General features: G+C 43.2%; 1 protein-coding gene across 1 annotated transcript in view; it reads left to right on the forward strand.

Annotated features, from left to right (window-relative positions):
* TWSG1 (twisted gastrulation BMP signaling modulator 1) overlaps positions 1-9946 on the forward strand; it is a 38397-nt gene extending 28451 nt beyond the window's left edge. The window contains exon 5 of the mRNA XM_044293409.1: positions 7128-9946. Within this exon, the coding sequence (XP_044149344.1) occupies positions 7128-7309 (182 nt within the window). The 3' untranslated portion in view covers positions 7310-9946. The remainder of the gene's footprint in view (positions 1-7127) is intronic.
* The last annotated feature ends 6339 nt before the right edge of the window (positions 9947-16285 follow it).

Here is a 16285-nt window from a genome sequence, read left to right on the forward strand (position 1 = left end):
GGTGCATTGCCAGGGATGCATCTAGCCTTTCTGCTGCCTGAGGTAAAAATTGAAATGGTGCTCCCTGATGCCAAATTCTTAACCTAAGCCCTTCCCTCCAGCCCTACTGTTAGACATACTTGCAAAATATTACATAGAGCACTACAGAACATACAAGGTAATACAGTACTACATACCACTTATATGCAGTGATGTTTCCCCTGATGTAGGCGTTCGGTTTTCCTCCACATCTTCATTTGGACCAGACCGCCATCATCCTTTCCACCTTCTGAATACCTCATTGTGCCATCCCAAATACTGTTCCCACACTGGACTCCCCAATACTGAAGAAACAGATAATCCCTGGAAAAGCAGTGAAAAGCAACTTGTTCAGCAGGTAAGAACCCAGAACAACTAGCACCTACCTGCCGCAGCAACACATCGAAACCGGATACATGATGGCACCAGGCAGAGCTGCTCACTGACTTGTAGTTCCCCCTCCGGGGAACCGAGGAGCCCTCTCACCGAAGACACAGACCTACAGGGGAATTTCTAGCATCCATGCAGGACAAAACAAACTAACGACCGTCAAGACATACAACAGACCTGAACATTACCCACACCAAACAAATACAAGGGAAGGTAGGGTAGAATACATGGAAACATAAGGAAGACATTGATGTAAAACTAGGTGGCCCTTACAATGGATAGATGGAATATCCAGGACAGGAGCAAGGCTCCAGCACCAACCAAGGCTGGAATACAACTAACCTCAGCTCACAGCAACAGGATAAGTAGAGCCATGAGACCACACTAAGATCCACACCTTAACCCCATAACCACTAGACTGGGGAGAGGCCAGGAAACAGGAGCAGTGCATACACATGCAGAAACAACATGTTGCCCCAGGCAACTGCATGCACGGCAGATGTGTCACGGCAAACTACACCGGGACCGATACACAGCCGTGACACTCCTCCCCTTCAAAGCCCTCCCCAAAACTAAACGGAGAAACTAGTTGGAACACCCAAAACAAAAGGGGAGGGGGGAAATGGGTAAAGATCAGCATCAGCACAAGTAAGTCACCCAAAACTGCCACCAGCACGCCCGTACCATCAACAAGGAAACAGACAGCCAGCCAACAAACAGCCAGGAGACCGCACTGAACACTGCATCCAAACTCGGACCCAGTTCAGACACAAGGTCGCTGCCAGAAAGCATCCCCCAACTGGCAAACACCAAAGCCAGTACAAATGGAATGCAGCCAGCACACACGGCAAAAGAGTCAGGAACCACTGAGAAATAGACGAGGGGAGATTCAAACACAAGTAACGGTTCGTACAACAACGTCAACCACTGTTTCCAAGAACTGCACTGTTAACAGAAAATCCCCTTTCACCCTCCCTCCGGAGGACAAGCATGTGCACCAGAAAACGTCAGGCGACACATGCTGACACCCTCTTCCGAAGGCCAGCACAGAGAGGCCTTAGTTTGACATACTGACACAGTACCGTGTGGGGAACTCCACACCGAACACCGATGGGAAGCGGGAATAGAGACTAAGCCATGACACTGGGGAAAGGGAGCAGGGAACCTCCTAATGCATCCCTAAACCTCGCCCTGACTAATAACCGTATGAGTGGACCAAGATGGTAGGAGGACTCGTACACAGGAACCTCAGGCCCTACTAACCCTAAAGATCCCTGAAATAGAGTCAGGACCAGAGACGACCGGTTCCTCCAAAACACGGATGAACCAGAAGTCTCCCACTGGCCTAGCTACAGGGAAACGGGAAGACGGTGAAAAGCAATTTGTTCGGCAGGTAGGAACCCAGAACAACTAGCACTTACCTACCGCAGCAACACACCAGAAACTGCCTGGACACCTATACGAACCGGATACCCTCTGGGGAACTCAGGAGCCCTCTCATCGAAGGCACAGACATACAAGGGAACGTCTAGCATTCATGCAGGGCAAAACACACCAAAGACAGTTCAGACAAGGAACAACAAAGAGACATACAACAGACCTGAACATAACCCACACCAAACAAATACAAGGGAAGGTAGGGTATAATACATAGAAACATAAGGAAGACATTGATGTCAAACTAGGTGGCCCTCACACTGGACAGATGGAATATCCAGGACAGGAGCAAGGCTCCAGCACCAACCAAGGCTGGAATACAACTAACCTCAGCTCACACATACACTATAATAATAGATGCAAGCATAACATATGGACTAAGCACTCACTCTATTGGTAAAATCTGAGACACTTAGTCAATACATTTTGATCAAAACACATCTAAGCCCACCTACCAAGCGACAAGGAGGTCTCAGTTCAGGCGGGTCCAGGGCTTTTTTTCTGGCGGAACGCACCGGAACGGCGTTCCGCCACCTTTTGACATCGCAGCCTGCCAGTGCGTTCACTGTGCTCCGGACCCCAGCTCCAGTACAGTTATAAAATGTGTAAAATTAATAATGATTCTATTCGTGCTGCCCCCTCTGTAGTAGAACATTCAGTATATCCATCCTACTCACAGGGCTGTTATCGTAATGCAGGCCGGCCGGGCAGACGAGCGGCAGCGTCACTGACTGACGTCACGTGCCTGCCCGGCCTACTTTATGAATGAAGCAGGTGGCGCAGGCACGTGACGTCAGTCAGTGACGCTGCCGCTCGTCTGCCCGGCTGGCCTGGATATATTGAATGTTCTACTACAGAGGGGGCAGCATGAATAGAATCATTATTAATTTTACACATTTTATAACTGTACTGGAGCGGCAATGGGGGGGTCTGTGGATGGCACTGTTATGGGGTGGGGGGGTCTGTGAATGGCACTGTTAAGGGGGGGGTCTGTGGATGGCACTGTTATGGGGTGGGGGGTGTCTTTGGATGGCACTGTTATGGGGTGGGGGGGTCTATGGATGGCACTGTTATGGGGTGGGGGGGTCTGTGGATGGCACTGTTAAGGGGGGGTCGTGTCTGTGGATGGCACTGTTATGGGGTGGGGGTGTCTTTGGATGGCACTGTTATGGGGTGGGGGGTGTCTTTGGATGGCACGGTTATGGGGTGGGGGGGTCTGTGGATGGCACTGTTAAGGGGGGGTCTGTGGATGGCACTGTTAAGGGGGGGTCTGTGGATGGCACTGTTAAGGGAGGGTCGTGTCTGTGGATGGCACTGTTATGGGGTGGGGGGTGTCTGTGGATGGCACTGTTATGGGGTGGGGGGGGTCTGTGGATGGCACTGTTATGGGCTGGGGGGGTCTGTGGATTGCACTGTTATAGGATGGGGGGGGGGGTTGTGGATGGCACTGTTATAGGATGGGGGATCTGTGGATGCCATCCCCAGATCCCCCATTAACAGTGCCATCCCCATCTGGGGGGTTTCTTTGCTGGGCTGGACTTTTATAGCCCCCCACAAAATTTTACTTGCATCCCTGTTCTCTAAAGGGGCGGTTTTAGGGGGCGGTCCTAGGGGTGGCCAGGGGAGGGTGAGTTCCGCCACCTTTTCTCTGAGAAAAAAAGCCCTGGGCGGGTCCAACGCTAAACCTGCCTATGCCGTTATGCATTTATGTTCAGGAGCGCAGACCCCACACATATAGTGTGTTGCTCCTAGTTACCTCCATGTGCAGCAGCAACCGGTGGGAGGAGGAGCACACACAACTATATGTACCACCTTAATCAAGGTCGCCTATTAGATAGGTGGGGCAAAGGTGCACATAAATACTACTCCCAAGATAGGAGTGTATTCACAAATGAAGGTGCATGGGCAGGTTTAGCCTAGGACCCGCCTGAACTGAGACCACCTTGTCGCTTGGTAGGTGGGCTTAGATGTGTTTTGATCAAAATGTATTGACTTGGGGTCCATTCACACGTCCGTAATTTGGGTCCGCATTCATTCCGCAATTTGCGGACCCATTCATTTTCAATGGGGCTGGAACGGATGCAAATCCACATTTCCTGGATCCGCATCCGCATTTTCGGGATCCACATCCGTTTTTTTGGAATCCGCAATTTCGTTCCTGAAAAAAATAGAACATGTCCTATTCTTGTCCGCAATTGCGGACCAGAAAAGGCATTTTCTATTATAGTGTCTGTGATGTGCGGTCTGCAAATTGCGGATCGCACATTGCAGGTGTATCCGCAAAACACTTACGGACGTGTGAATGGACCCTAAGTGTCTCAGATTTTACCAATAGAGTGAGTGATTCTTTAGATTACACTTGATCGTTGGTGGTTCTAACAGCAGACACCCTATGATCCTCTTATCACTGGAGACCATTCTAGCACAAGGGAATTGTCCAAGGAGGCTTTTGATGTTATTCTATTCTTGATCGGGCTGTGAGTTTAAAGTCGGACATAGAGAGGCCAATATAACCTTTAACAACATCTTTGTAAAGGATTGTAAAATGTTTCTTGGGGATTATGAAGTAAAGCAATGGTTTCCTGAGAACCTTGTATTCATTCAGTGTGTCCTGACCTCCTTGAGCTTGGCAGTACAGATGTGTCTTTTTTCAGGACGTCCTAATATAACCCAGAGTCTAAATCTGATCTGTGACTCCGGAGGTGATGTAGTTGAAAGATAAACATCTTAGAAGTGTCGAAAGAGAACTTCCTGAAAAATGGGTGGCAAAGATGGAAAAACAAACATGTCCTGGTTATAGAAACTGTAACGCCTGTATATCTGTACATTCACTACTTTTGTTTTCTTATTACATTACTAAACCAGCATGTTGGAAGTGTGTGTTAACCACCCAAAGTTTTTGGGGTTTGCCAAGTTTCTCTCTTTGACTATGGTCATATTTTCCAGCAGTAAAGTCACTATAATATTTAATTCCTGTGGGTTTTTGGTTTTGTTGCGTTTCCTGCTAAGTCACCTCACGCCCTATTTTTCATATGAGTATAGATTTCAGAGACTGTACTTCTTTTACATAGTTTGTTAAAAACAGTGAGAAAATTTATGAAGACTGACTTTTCTGCCGATAGGAAATCGGAAAATAAAAAAACTCGCTAGCATTTTATGCGTGAAAATTATTAAAGGGGTTGTCCGAGTTATGAAAAAAATAAATATATAGCACTGAAAATCTGATGGGCAGCAATATCTAACCAAGCTAAGCAAGTTTTATGTAAAAAAAATCAATTTCCTCATTTTCCTGGTTCTTTTCTGGCCCTTTGTTTACATGCAATAAAAACTATCTCTGCCCCTCCCCCTGCTCTGCTAAGGGAGTGGCTATAAGAGCTGCCCTGAGTGACATGTCTGCCTGCTGGGAGACTCAGCAGCATGTTGTATGTGTAGGACTACAAGTCCCAGCTGTATAATGACACTGCTAAGGGAGTGGAACAAGAGCTGCCCTGAGTGCTGGGAGAATCAAGAGCATCTTGTAAGTATAGAACTACAGGTCCCACCTGTATAATGACACTGCTAATACACACAGGATCTTCCCCCTACCTTCTTGTGCAATGCTCTCTCTAGTCTGTCAGGTCCTGTGCCCAGCATTGTCACTGCCTGCAGCTACCCAGTCTGTGCAGCTGAAGGGGTTAAGAATCCTAGCAGAGAGCAGACAGCCCGGCAGTGAAGGGGGCGTGGCCAGCACAGTGACTCTCATTTACAGGCTTGTGCAAAGAACTTTATCAGAGCAGGGAGAGAAGCTGACATCACAGGTCATGTGACCCGCAGTCAAATCTGATAAACTTGGCACTGCAGATAAAGTGAGTTAATTGTAAAGTTGTTATATTTGCCTAGTTAGGAACATAGAAAGAACAAAAAAATAACTTGGACAACCCCTTTAATAATTTTCTCCCATTTTCAGGAGTGCACAAGAAAATGAAATCTACACCACTAAGGAGCTAGTGTAGATATTTGATGTAGTGTGGATCAGTTTTGTGGTGCATTTATTGGTAAAAGAGTTGGACTGTGTAGGCCTAACCCCTCCCACCCATGCCTCATCCATTTTTTTTCCTGAAAATTGTGACTTTCACCAAAATTTGTGAAATTTCGATGCCACAAAACTGGTATACGATTATGATAAATTCCCTCCTTTGCATCCAGCTGCAAGAAGAATTTTTGATGCCACCAAATGTTGGTATATTTTAAATTTGGGGGTTTTCATTGAGGGCAGCACAATATATTACAACTTTATAGAGATGTTCCCGTTCATGTGATACTTCATGACTTTTAACTTGGGCAGAAAACAAAGGACCATGGCAAAGACCTACAGCTTTAGAAGTTTCCAAATTCACCCCATTTGCTTTATTGGATTTATTCCATGAAAATAATTATTAAAAAAGGTGTGGTTGTGGTAGTGTAGAAATAGTGGCTCCTATATTTGCATTTATATAAGAGAATGGCTCTTTAAGTAGTGAGGGATAATGCCTGTCATACAGCATCATTCTGGAATTTCTTGGGCCTACCAGAGGAATTTTTTCTGAAAGCCAACCCTCCATTTATACAGTAAGGTCTAATTATTATGGTATATTTGTGAATCCACCCTTTAGTAGGGTCACGGAGCTTGCCTGGAACACTCTCCTATAGAAGTCTATAAACATCTCTTGTACTTTGAGGCCTAAGTACCACATGACTGCTGTAAAGCATATCTCTAAGCAGTTCAGGCAAGATGGCCACCCCCGTAATCTTGTATAGATTGCAAAAAAATATGTTTTTGGTTTTAATTGGTAAAAAATAAAAATGTGGGTGACACATTACCTTTAACAAACTTGTACCTGAGTTTCTTATTCCTGTAGCTCTTCAAAAGAAAGCATTCATAAAGATTTAGAGGGAAGGAATAATTTACATAGCGTTCATTCTATACCTACACCTGCCATTTAAAATCATAGGGGAGCTTTATCAAAACTGGTGTAAAGGAAAACTGGCTTAGTTGTCCATAGCAACCAATTACGATTCCACCTTTCATTTTTTTTTTACTTTAAACATCTGATTGCTTGCTAAGGGCAACTAAGCCAGTTTTGTTTAACACCAGTTTTGATAAATCTCTCCCATAGTGTATTCACTCACCTCAAAATCTTTACAACTAAGCAGCACTAAAAGTTCTTACACGCTATTCACATGATGTCTATAGACTTCTACTCAAGACTATTCACCAGTTACCAGTAATTTACCATATTATTTTTTCTGTCTTTATTTTGCAGAACACATGTGCACAGTGGTATACTTTGACGACTGCATGTCTATCCATCAGTGCAAAGTTTCCTGTGAATCTATGGGCGCATCGAAGTACCGGTGGTTTCACAACGCATGTTGTGAGTGCGTTGGTCCAGAGTGCATTGATTATGGCAGCAAGACGGTGAAATGTATGAACTGCATGTTCTGAGAGCATTGCCTCCAGGCTCTTTAGTGGGCATAAAACTCTATTCCTGCCACTCAGACATATGATCTGTATAGTAAAAGAGTAGTACAAGGCGCTCTCTACTTAAACGGTCAAGATGGTGAAGAAGAATATCTGCTACGTAGAAAGGAGCCTCCAATTTTTTGGTAACGATATAATATTTTGTTGTTTTTTTATATTCTAAGTTTATGTAAATGTTTTAGACTGCTGTGTACCATTTCAGATTCACAGAATGTATTTTTATAAACCATGTAAAATTAAATTTTATTATATAGTTTACAGTATCATTACCATTTAAAATGTCTTAACATACCTATGTTTCATAGTATCCAGAATATTAGGACTTTCCTGTCTCAAATTGCATTTGCTTTGGTTTGTTCTTTGCGTTGCATTATAAACTGTAAAGACAAAGCCATTGTTTACCAGAAAAGTATATTGTAATATTTGTATTTCTTTTGACCTTTTTGATTTTAGTTCCGGGATTTTTTTAAATGTTTTTATAATTTGTTGCACTTTTGGTCAATACTTCAAAAAGTTCCATAATTCAATTTAGCGAACTTTTTTGTATTTTGTGCTTTGTTCTTTACAAAAATAGGTCTATTTTTGATTAATAACAGCATGGAGGTATACAATAGATTTGAACAAATTAGGCCTGGTTTCCTTATAGATTTTTTTTTTTTTTATTGAGAAGAGTTTATCTTCCCATATCTGCATCATCAACTATAAAGTATAGGTGCCCTGCATTTCTTGAGGTACCTGATCTATGTTCTTTAGGCTGAGAAGAAGTTTGTGAAGAAAATAATTAATCTGTGTCTGCATACAAGTATAGCAAGTACAAAAAAGCTAATGCAGATGGGAAGATAGAGTTTAAATTTTATTAGTGCATAATAATACATATCTAAAATTATATTATATAAAATCTTTACACTTTATGTATCTTAGGGGATGTTCACATCTGCATTGGAGGTTCCATTTGGGGTCTCCATCACAGAATCCACCAAAAAGCTGATTAAAAAAGAGTGTAAAAAAAATGCAAAAACTGAACAGACCTCATTATAATCAATGGGGTCTGTTTGGCTCGGTTGGTTTCAGTTATGTGCCTCTAACAGAGCAGAACAACGGAAATAACTAGCAGTGATGTGATTGTGGCCTTAGTTATACATTTTAGTAGCGATTCATGGTCAGTGTCACCAGTATGTGCCCTTTAAGGAAGTGTAGACCAACAGGAACCCAGTAAGCAACAAAACGGCAGTGGATCGGTGAGGTTGAGTATTGATTTCTAGCTAGGCTTGAGTGAGTTGAGCTTCAGATCATGGATCCGAAGTCGATTCGTTCAAAAACTTTGATGTTAATGCTGTTTCCGTACAGCATTAAAATGTATTGGTTCCATGTAGCCAAACTTTGACTCGGCCGAAGTTGGTCGAGACTTTAGGGAATGAGTATGGTATTCCTATCTGCGTATTTAAAAACTATTTCAAATAGGAATCCGAAACGGGCTTTCATATCGAGTTACCAGCCAGTAACAAAGCTTACTTCAGATTCCTATTTTAATTGTTTTTTAAATACGCAGCCAAAACATTTTATTGCTGTACGGAAACTGCATTAACAACTAATTTTTTGATCAAATCAACTTTGGATCTATGATCCGAAGTTCTATTCACTCAAGCTTAATTACTACAGTGGACTCAGGGTATAATATTTTTAACTTGCAATTACGGTACCTTTTTTGGTCATTGTAAAGTATAATCACACAGTGCTGATCTGTGACCTGTGTCAATCAGCCGGCACATTTCCTTGACAAAACACCTGTAATTAACCAGACTGAACATCCAATTGGCACATCACATTGAGGGGCAAGTAAAACCAATCTGTGAGTATTGTATTAATAAAGTGCTGATTGGCTGTCTGGTATGTGTCACTTATTGCTCTTTAACCTGTTCTACATGTACTGCACTCACATGCTTTACTGGTATCTAACAGTCCATAGTTTCTCAAATGTGCCACCTGCTTCTTCTAGGGGATAGCGGAGTGCTGCCACCTCAGACATCAGAACTCATTGAATGTACAAATATTAAAGAGGTTGTTCGGGCTTTTAATATTGATGATCTATCCTCAGTATAGGTCATCAATATCAGATCGGCGGAGGTCCGACACCCCCGCTGATCAGCTGTTTGAGGAGACGCCGTGCGCATGTGCCATCTCCCTTCTTTCTTACTGCTCTCTGCTGTATGTCTATGGGACAGCAGCAGCAGACAGGAAGAGAGAAGGGAAGCGGCACATGCGCACGCAGTCTCCTCAACTAGCTGATTGTTGGGGGTGTCGAGTGTTAGACCCCCGCCGATCTGATATTGATGACCTATCCTCAGGATAGGTCATCAATAGAAAAGCCAGACAAAACCTTTTATTTACAGAAGAAAAAAAATGTATATATATTTTTTTCATGCATTTCTGTTGCAGATGTAGAGACCTAGCAGATTTTTATGTCAGTCATCAAGTGTAGTAATTGTCTTTTTTTCTATTTCTTAAATCTGAGCACTCACAGATCACTGGAAGGCAAAAAAATATATGGTCTTGTTTTAGTACATTGTATTTATTTTGGGTTAAATAAATGTTTTTCCTGTAGGTCTTTATTAATAGTCTTAAATACTTCTCCTCTACATCCAGCACCTTTTCACACATAATTCATTTTGCTCTGTCTGTTTCAGTGAAATCCATCAGTCTAATAGCTCAGTCTGTAGCCATGATCTCTGAACTCCTGAGAGCTCATAAACACTAATTTAAAGTGTAACTGCCATTTTTTCCAAATGTGTAAGGCAAGTGATACTAATGTTTGCAATAAACTTTACGTATTGATTTTTTCATGATAAAACTGCCCCTAAAGTTGTCTTTTGGCAAGGAGTAGCGGATCTTCACTGTCCAGCACAGCGCAATACTGAGCAGTGAAGACGCTCCTCGCTCCCTGCTGCTGCCCACAATGTCTCACTTATTTATAGCTGAAATTAGCCATAAAGTTTTGGCACCCCTGGTCAAAATTACTGTTATTGTGAACAGTTATGCAAGTTGAATTTGAAATGCTCTCCAAAAGGCATAAAGTTAAAGATGAAACACACTTTTCAATATTTTAAGGAATATCGGTGTATTATTTTGGTTTTGTACAATTTTAGAGTAAAAATAGGAAAGCTGGACTTTGAAAAAGTATGGAAAACCAAGGAGATTTTGGCATTTAGATAACTTTGACTGAGGTCTCAGACCTTAAATAGCCTATTAGGATTAAGGCTTGTTCACAATCATCATTGGGAAAGGCCAGTGATGCAAATTGCAAAGCTTTATAAATATTCAGACTCCTCTAACCTTGTCCCCAAAAACCAGCAGCCATGTGTTCTTCTAAGCAGCTGCCTAACACTCTGACAATGGAAATGGTTTAGGACCGCAAAGCAGGAGAAGATTATAAGAAGATAGCAAAGTGTTTTCAGGTTGCCATTTCCTCAGTTTGAAATATAATTAAGAATTGGCAGTTAACAGGATCAATGGAGGTCAAGAGACGGTCTGGGAGATCAAGAACAATTTCAGAGACAGCTGCTTGTAGGATTGCTATAAAGGTAAATCAAAAACCCCACTTGACTGCAAAAAAGACCTTGAGAAAGATTTAGCAGACTGGAGTTGTGGTACGTTGTTCTACTGTTCATATGCACAAATATGGCCTTCATGGAAGAGTCATCAGAATAAAACTCTCATGCATCCTCGCCACATCAGAAGTTTGCAAAACAACATCTAAACAAGGCTGATGCGTTTTGGAAACAAGTCTTGTGGTCTGATCAGGTTAAAACAGAACTCTTTGGCCACAATGAGCAAAGGTATGTTTAGAGAAAAAAGGGCACATAATTTAATGAAAAGAACACCTCTCCAGCCATTAAAGGGTTTCTACCATCAGAAATACTGTTATGTAGCTGACTGACATTAGCGATGCGCCAATGTCAGCACTACATAACAGTATGTTGCTAACATTTGTCCCTGCAGCCGTTTTTGTAAAATAAGCACTTTTATAATATGCTAATGAGCCTCTAGGTGCTATGTGTAAAATCAGCACCTAGAGGCTCCGTCTACTCGCCCTTTATTCCGCCCAGGTCCCCTGTTCTACCTGCCCCGCTCCTCTTGATTGCTGTCACGGTTCGCAGCATCACTGACGAAATCCCGCGCCTGCGCCATTCACTTCTGTATTCGGCGCAGGCGCAGTTAGTGAAGGCCGCTCTCCTGGTGCTGGCTTCCTCACTGTGACGTAGTCGGCGCAGGTGCAGTGAGGAATCCGGCACCAGGAGCGCATCATTCACTCACTGCGCCTGCGCCGAATACAGAAGTGAACAGCGCAGGCGCAGGATTTCGTCAGCGATGCTGCGAACCGGGACATCAATCAAGAGGAGCGTTTCTCAGAACGGCTGCAGGGAGAAATGTAAAAAACATTCTGTTATGTAGTGCTGACATTAGCGCATCGCTAATGTCAGTCAGGTACATAAAGGGTTTCTACCACCAGAAATACTGTTAAGCATGGGGGTGGATCAATCATGCTTTGGGGTTGTGTTGCAGCCAAAGGCACAGTGAACACTTCAAGGGTAGAAGGAAGAATGGATGCCAGCAAATTCTGGAAGCAAATGTAACACCAGCTATAAAAAAGCCGAAGTTTAAAAAAAGCATTATACTGATTTATAATAAAATGTGCTTCTGCATGACCTTTTTGCTGCAGAATCATGTCAGTGTGATCCTGTAGAAGTAAGGTCATGCAGAGGTACATAGCATTATAATTCAGTGTAAGGCCGTGCCCTCCTACAAGACGACCAGTGTGCAGAATGGAGGATCACGCACACACATATATACACTGCTCTGTGTGGCGGACATTGCTTTGCTACAGTGTCAGCATTTAGCGATCTGTATGTCTGGCATGCTGACTGAGTCCTCAGGAGTTGCAGGAGAGCTGGCAGTGATCTCCTGCATTTCCCAGCAGCGGGTTAGTTAGGGAGTGTGCCAGAGATTTAGATTAAAGTGCATCTGTCAGCAGCTTTGTACCTATGAAACTGGCTGACCTGTTGCATGTGCGCTTGGCAGCTGATGGCATCTGTGTTGGTCCCATGTTCATATGTGCTCACATTGCTGAGAAAAATGATGTTTTAATATATGTAAATGAGCCTCTAGGAGCAACAGGGGCTCTCCTTTACACCTAGAGGCTCAGCTCTCTCTGCAGTTGCCCCGCCATCTGCACTTTGAATGACAAAGCCAGGCAGTGAAAACAGGCCCTGTCAATCAAAGTGCAGAGGGCAAAAGCAGTTGCAGAATAAGCAGAGCCTCTAAGTGTAATGACAACGCCCCCATTGCTCCTAGAGGCTCATTTGCATATATAAAAACCTTCCCTTTTCTCAGCAATGCAGGCACATATGAACATGGGACCAACACGGATGCCTTCAGCTGCCAAGTACACTTGCAACAGGTCAGCCAGTTTCATAGGTACAAATCTACAGATTTTTTTTTTTTTTTAAACGTTCACATTTTGTAATATTATATTTGTTTATGTTGCACATTACTAACTAATGCAATAATGGTCTCTGAGGACTGGTATTTGGACAAATCCTTTGATTCCACCTTACTGTCCTATTACAGTACTCTTACCGTCCTATTACTGTACTCTTACCATCCTATTACAGTACTCTTACCGTCCTATTACTGTACTCTTACCGTCCTACATTCCAGTCATTCTGCACATGTGAGGATCAGTTTACATCATATTTGTTTTTCTCTGCATGGGTGGTTTTTCTCATGGGTCTGGTGCTTTGTTTTTAAAAGGATGTATTCCTGGGAAGGAAACTGACGTAGGAATGTTTTCCTCTCCAGTAATCCAGGTGAATAACAGTTTATATATGAGCTCTCCGCACAATATTTCCTTCTCCTATTGTCACTTTACAAGGGTGATACAGGGCCCAGCTTAGTATTGAAAAAATTGGGCGCAGCTTAGTATTGGAAAAAATGGCAATCCTGGTATGGAACCGAACTGGGTATCAAAGTATGATGCAAACCTAGTTTGGATGGTGGACAACAAAACTGTGGGAGCTGCTTCTGCTTGTCGACGGAACAAATCCTCTCTACTAGTGGTCTGCATGGGCCTTCCAGAGCCTGTTCATAGTGTGCATGCCCTCAAGTAACCACTGCTCTTAACACCTCCTAACAGCTAGGTCAGAACTGCCTAGGTGGAGGGCAATTTATTAAAACGACCATCCTGCTTCTCTCAGTCCAATGGTGCACCCCATCTCACGGTCTGTCAGCTGGGCAAAATGTATTTGAGTGCATCGTAGAGGCATATCTAGCAGTCAACAATCTTTCAACAAGAGGTACCATACCCAAAATTAGTCTCTGAGAGACTTATTTGCAGCAATCCGACTTTTGTATTTGGGTGCATTATTACATTTTTTGTCATGGAGTGTATTTTTCGATTAATAATATTTATTTATATAGCGCCACCATATTGCTTCACAAATTCATATGTGCAAAACAAAAGTAACTGGCTAATATACAACTGAAACACTAGGAGTCAGGGCCCTGCTTTCAAGAGCTTACAATCTATGAGGAATTGGGGGTGACACATAAGGTAGTTGATTGTGATAAGTTGGATTTGAGCCATTATTGAACTGACAGGAGTGGTGCCGGCCGATCTGCTTCGCGTTTGGGACTACTAGAGGATCGAGTTTAGGCCAGAGACCATAAACTCCTCCTCACCATGTTCAACTCAGTTGGCGTTAAGGACACTGCTCTCTCTTGGTTTTCTTCCTATCTCTCTGGCCGCTCCTTTAGTGTATCATTTGCTGGCTCTTCTGCTCTTCTTCCTCTTGATGTCTGCGTTCCTCAGGGCTCAGTACTAGGTCCTCTACTCTTCTCTCTCGCTCTATACAGCCCCCATCGGACAGACTAGCAGTAGATTTGGCTTTCGATACCATCTCTATGTTGACGTCACCCAATTATACACTTCATCCCCTGACATCACCCCTGCTTTACTCCAAAACACCAGTCATTGTCTGGCAGCTGTCTCTAACATCATGTCATCTCTGTATCTAAAACTGAACTTCTTGTCTTTCCCAATCTACTAACTCACCTAAACATGATATTAAAATTTCGGTCTGCAGTACTATCATAACTTCTGTGGAATATGCCCGCTGTCTTGGAGCCACATTTGACCCAGATCTTTCCTTTGTTCCACATGTTCAATCACTTACACGCTCTTGTCGTCTGCACCTCAAGAATATCGCCAGAATCCGCCCTTTTCTTAAGGTGGAAACTATCATTAACCATCATACATCACTTGGTGTTTAGGTGTATAGCTACCAGCCTCCTAGACCAGCTATATTATAATGAATTGCAATATTACCCTAATCAATCAATTATTTAAAAAAAATCCATCTCAGAAATGTATGGCATATTGCTAGGATTTTGCCATTAATGTTCTGGGGATTGAACAAGGCCACATTGATGAAATGTGCAGGTAAGTTATATATTAAAAGGGGTTATTCGGAAATTGATATGATGACCTATTCTCAGATGGCCGGGGGTCCGACACCTGGGACCCCTGTTTATCAGCTGATAAAAGAATGGTGCTCAATGAACAATGCATCCTCTTCCTAGGCCATATGACGTCACAGTACATCTACCACATGACCTAGTTGCAGCTTTACAAATCATGTGAACAAGGCAGACATAGCAGAGCTGAAGAGGGTTCAGAGGAGGGCAACTAAAGTAATACCTGGAATGGGAGGATTACAGTACCCAGAAAGATTATCAAAATTAGGGTTATTCACTTTAGAAAATGGCTAAGGGAGATCTAATAACTATGTATAAATATATCAGGGGACAGTACAGAGATCTCTCCCATCATCTATTTATCCCCAGGACTGTGACTGTGACGAGGGGACATCCTCTGCGTCTGGATGCAGTGAGCCAGACCGACAGGGGAATTATATGTGAGGTCACAGTGTAAGCATTAGGTGGGCCGAGGTAAACACAGTTCTGGTTATGTCGTCCCTGAGCAGGCCTGCACAAGTGATGAGGAGAACGGCACAGGAATTCTCTGGGGCACACTCTGGAGTAAGGGACAGAGGCCAGATGGTGGTTCGAGGTGTCCTTGATCGTCTGTATTAATGTGCCTATGGCAAGGTCCCTTGTAGTCATGAGACGCCAGTACCTTTTATGGTGGTACAACCATTTACTGTAGTGTTAACTGAGGAATTGGAGACTGAGACAATGGTGGTGCAATCCAGCTTATAACTTTTACTGGACGTTGCTCCTGGTAACGGTTACATCCAAGTACAAAACAGTCTCTAGTACATCCAGATATGAAATACAGTTTTTCATGCATACGGGGGTAGGATATTGTAAGTCCTCAGATAAAACAGGATCTTTGTCTTTTATATATATATGAAAGCTACTGCTACAGACTAGGCTTTTAAAGTATAAAAGTCTTAGGCTGGTATTAACTCTCGCCTTATTCTAACCTGAATTAAAGGTGGTTTTCAGAATCCTTAAACCTCTATTTCCAGTGCATTTCTGACAGTTGGCCTAACTGTCCTCAGGATTTAAACTGGAGGTGTGGATGCCGGAAGCTGTGTCCTACACCTAATTGCAAAGGTGCCTGGGAAGCTATTGAGTATGGCCGTTTGCTATCCTTTGACTTGAATAAAATATACTAGTCCCCTTGAATACTTGCTGTTTGCAGCTTATCACTGGTCACCCCGGAGGAGTGAGCTATAGAAGTGGATCTCTCACCTCTGGGTGGAATCTTGCGGCTTTAACCCTGGACTGTGGAGCCAACAGGGAGAGAGGAGAGAGGCAGGAGGCCTCTCTCCAGCAGGCAGCTACATTATGGCTGCTCACTGACTAGACTTCAGGAAAGACTCCCTCTAACTAGGCCTGAGCTAAGCTATATATACACTG

Source organism: Bufo gargarizans, chromosome 5 (assembly GCF_014858855.1).
Source record: "Bufo gargarizans isolate SCDJY-AF-19 chromosome 5, ASM1485885v1, whole genome shotgun sequence".
NCBI classification, from domain to species: domain Eukaryota; kingdom Metazoa; phylum Chordata; class Amphibia; order Anura; family Bufonidae; genus Bufo; species Bufo gargarizans.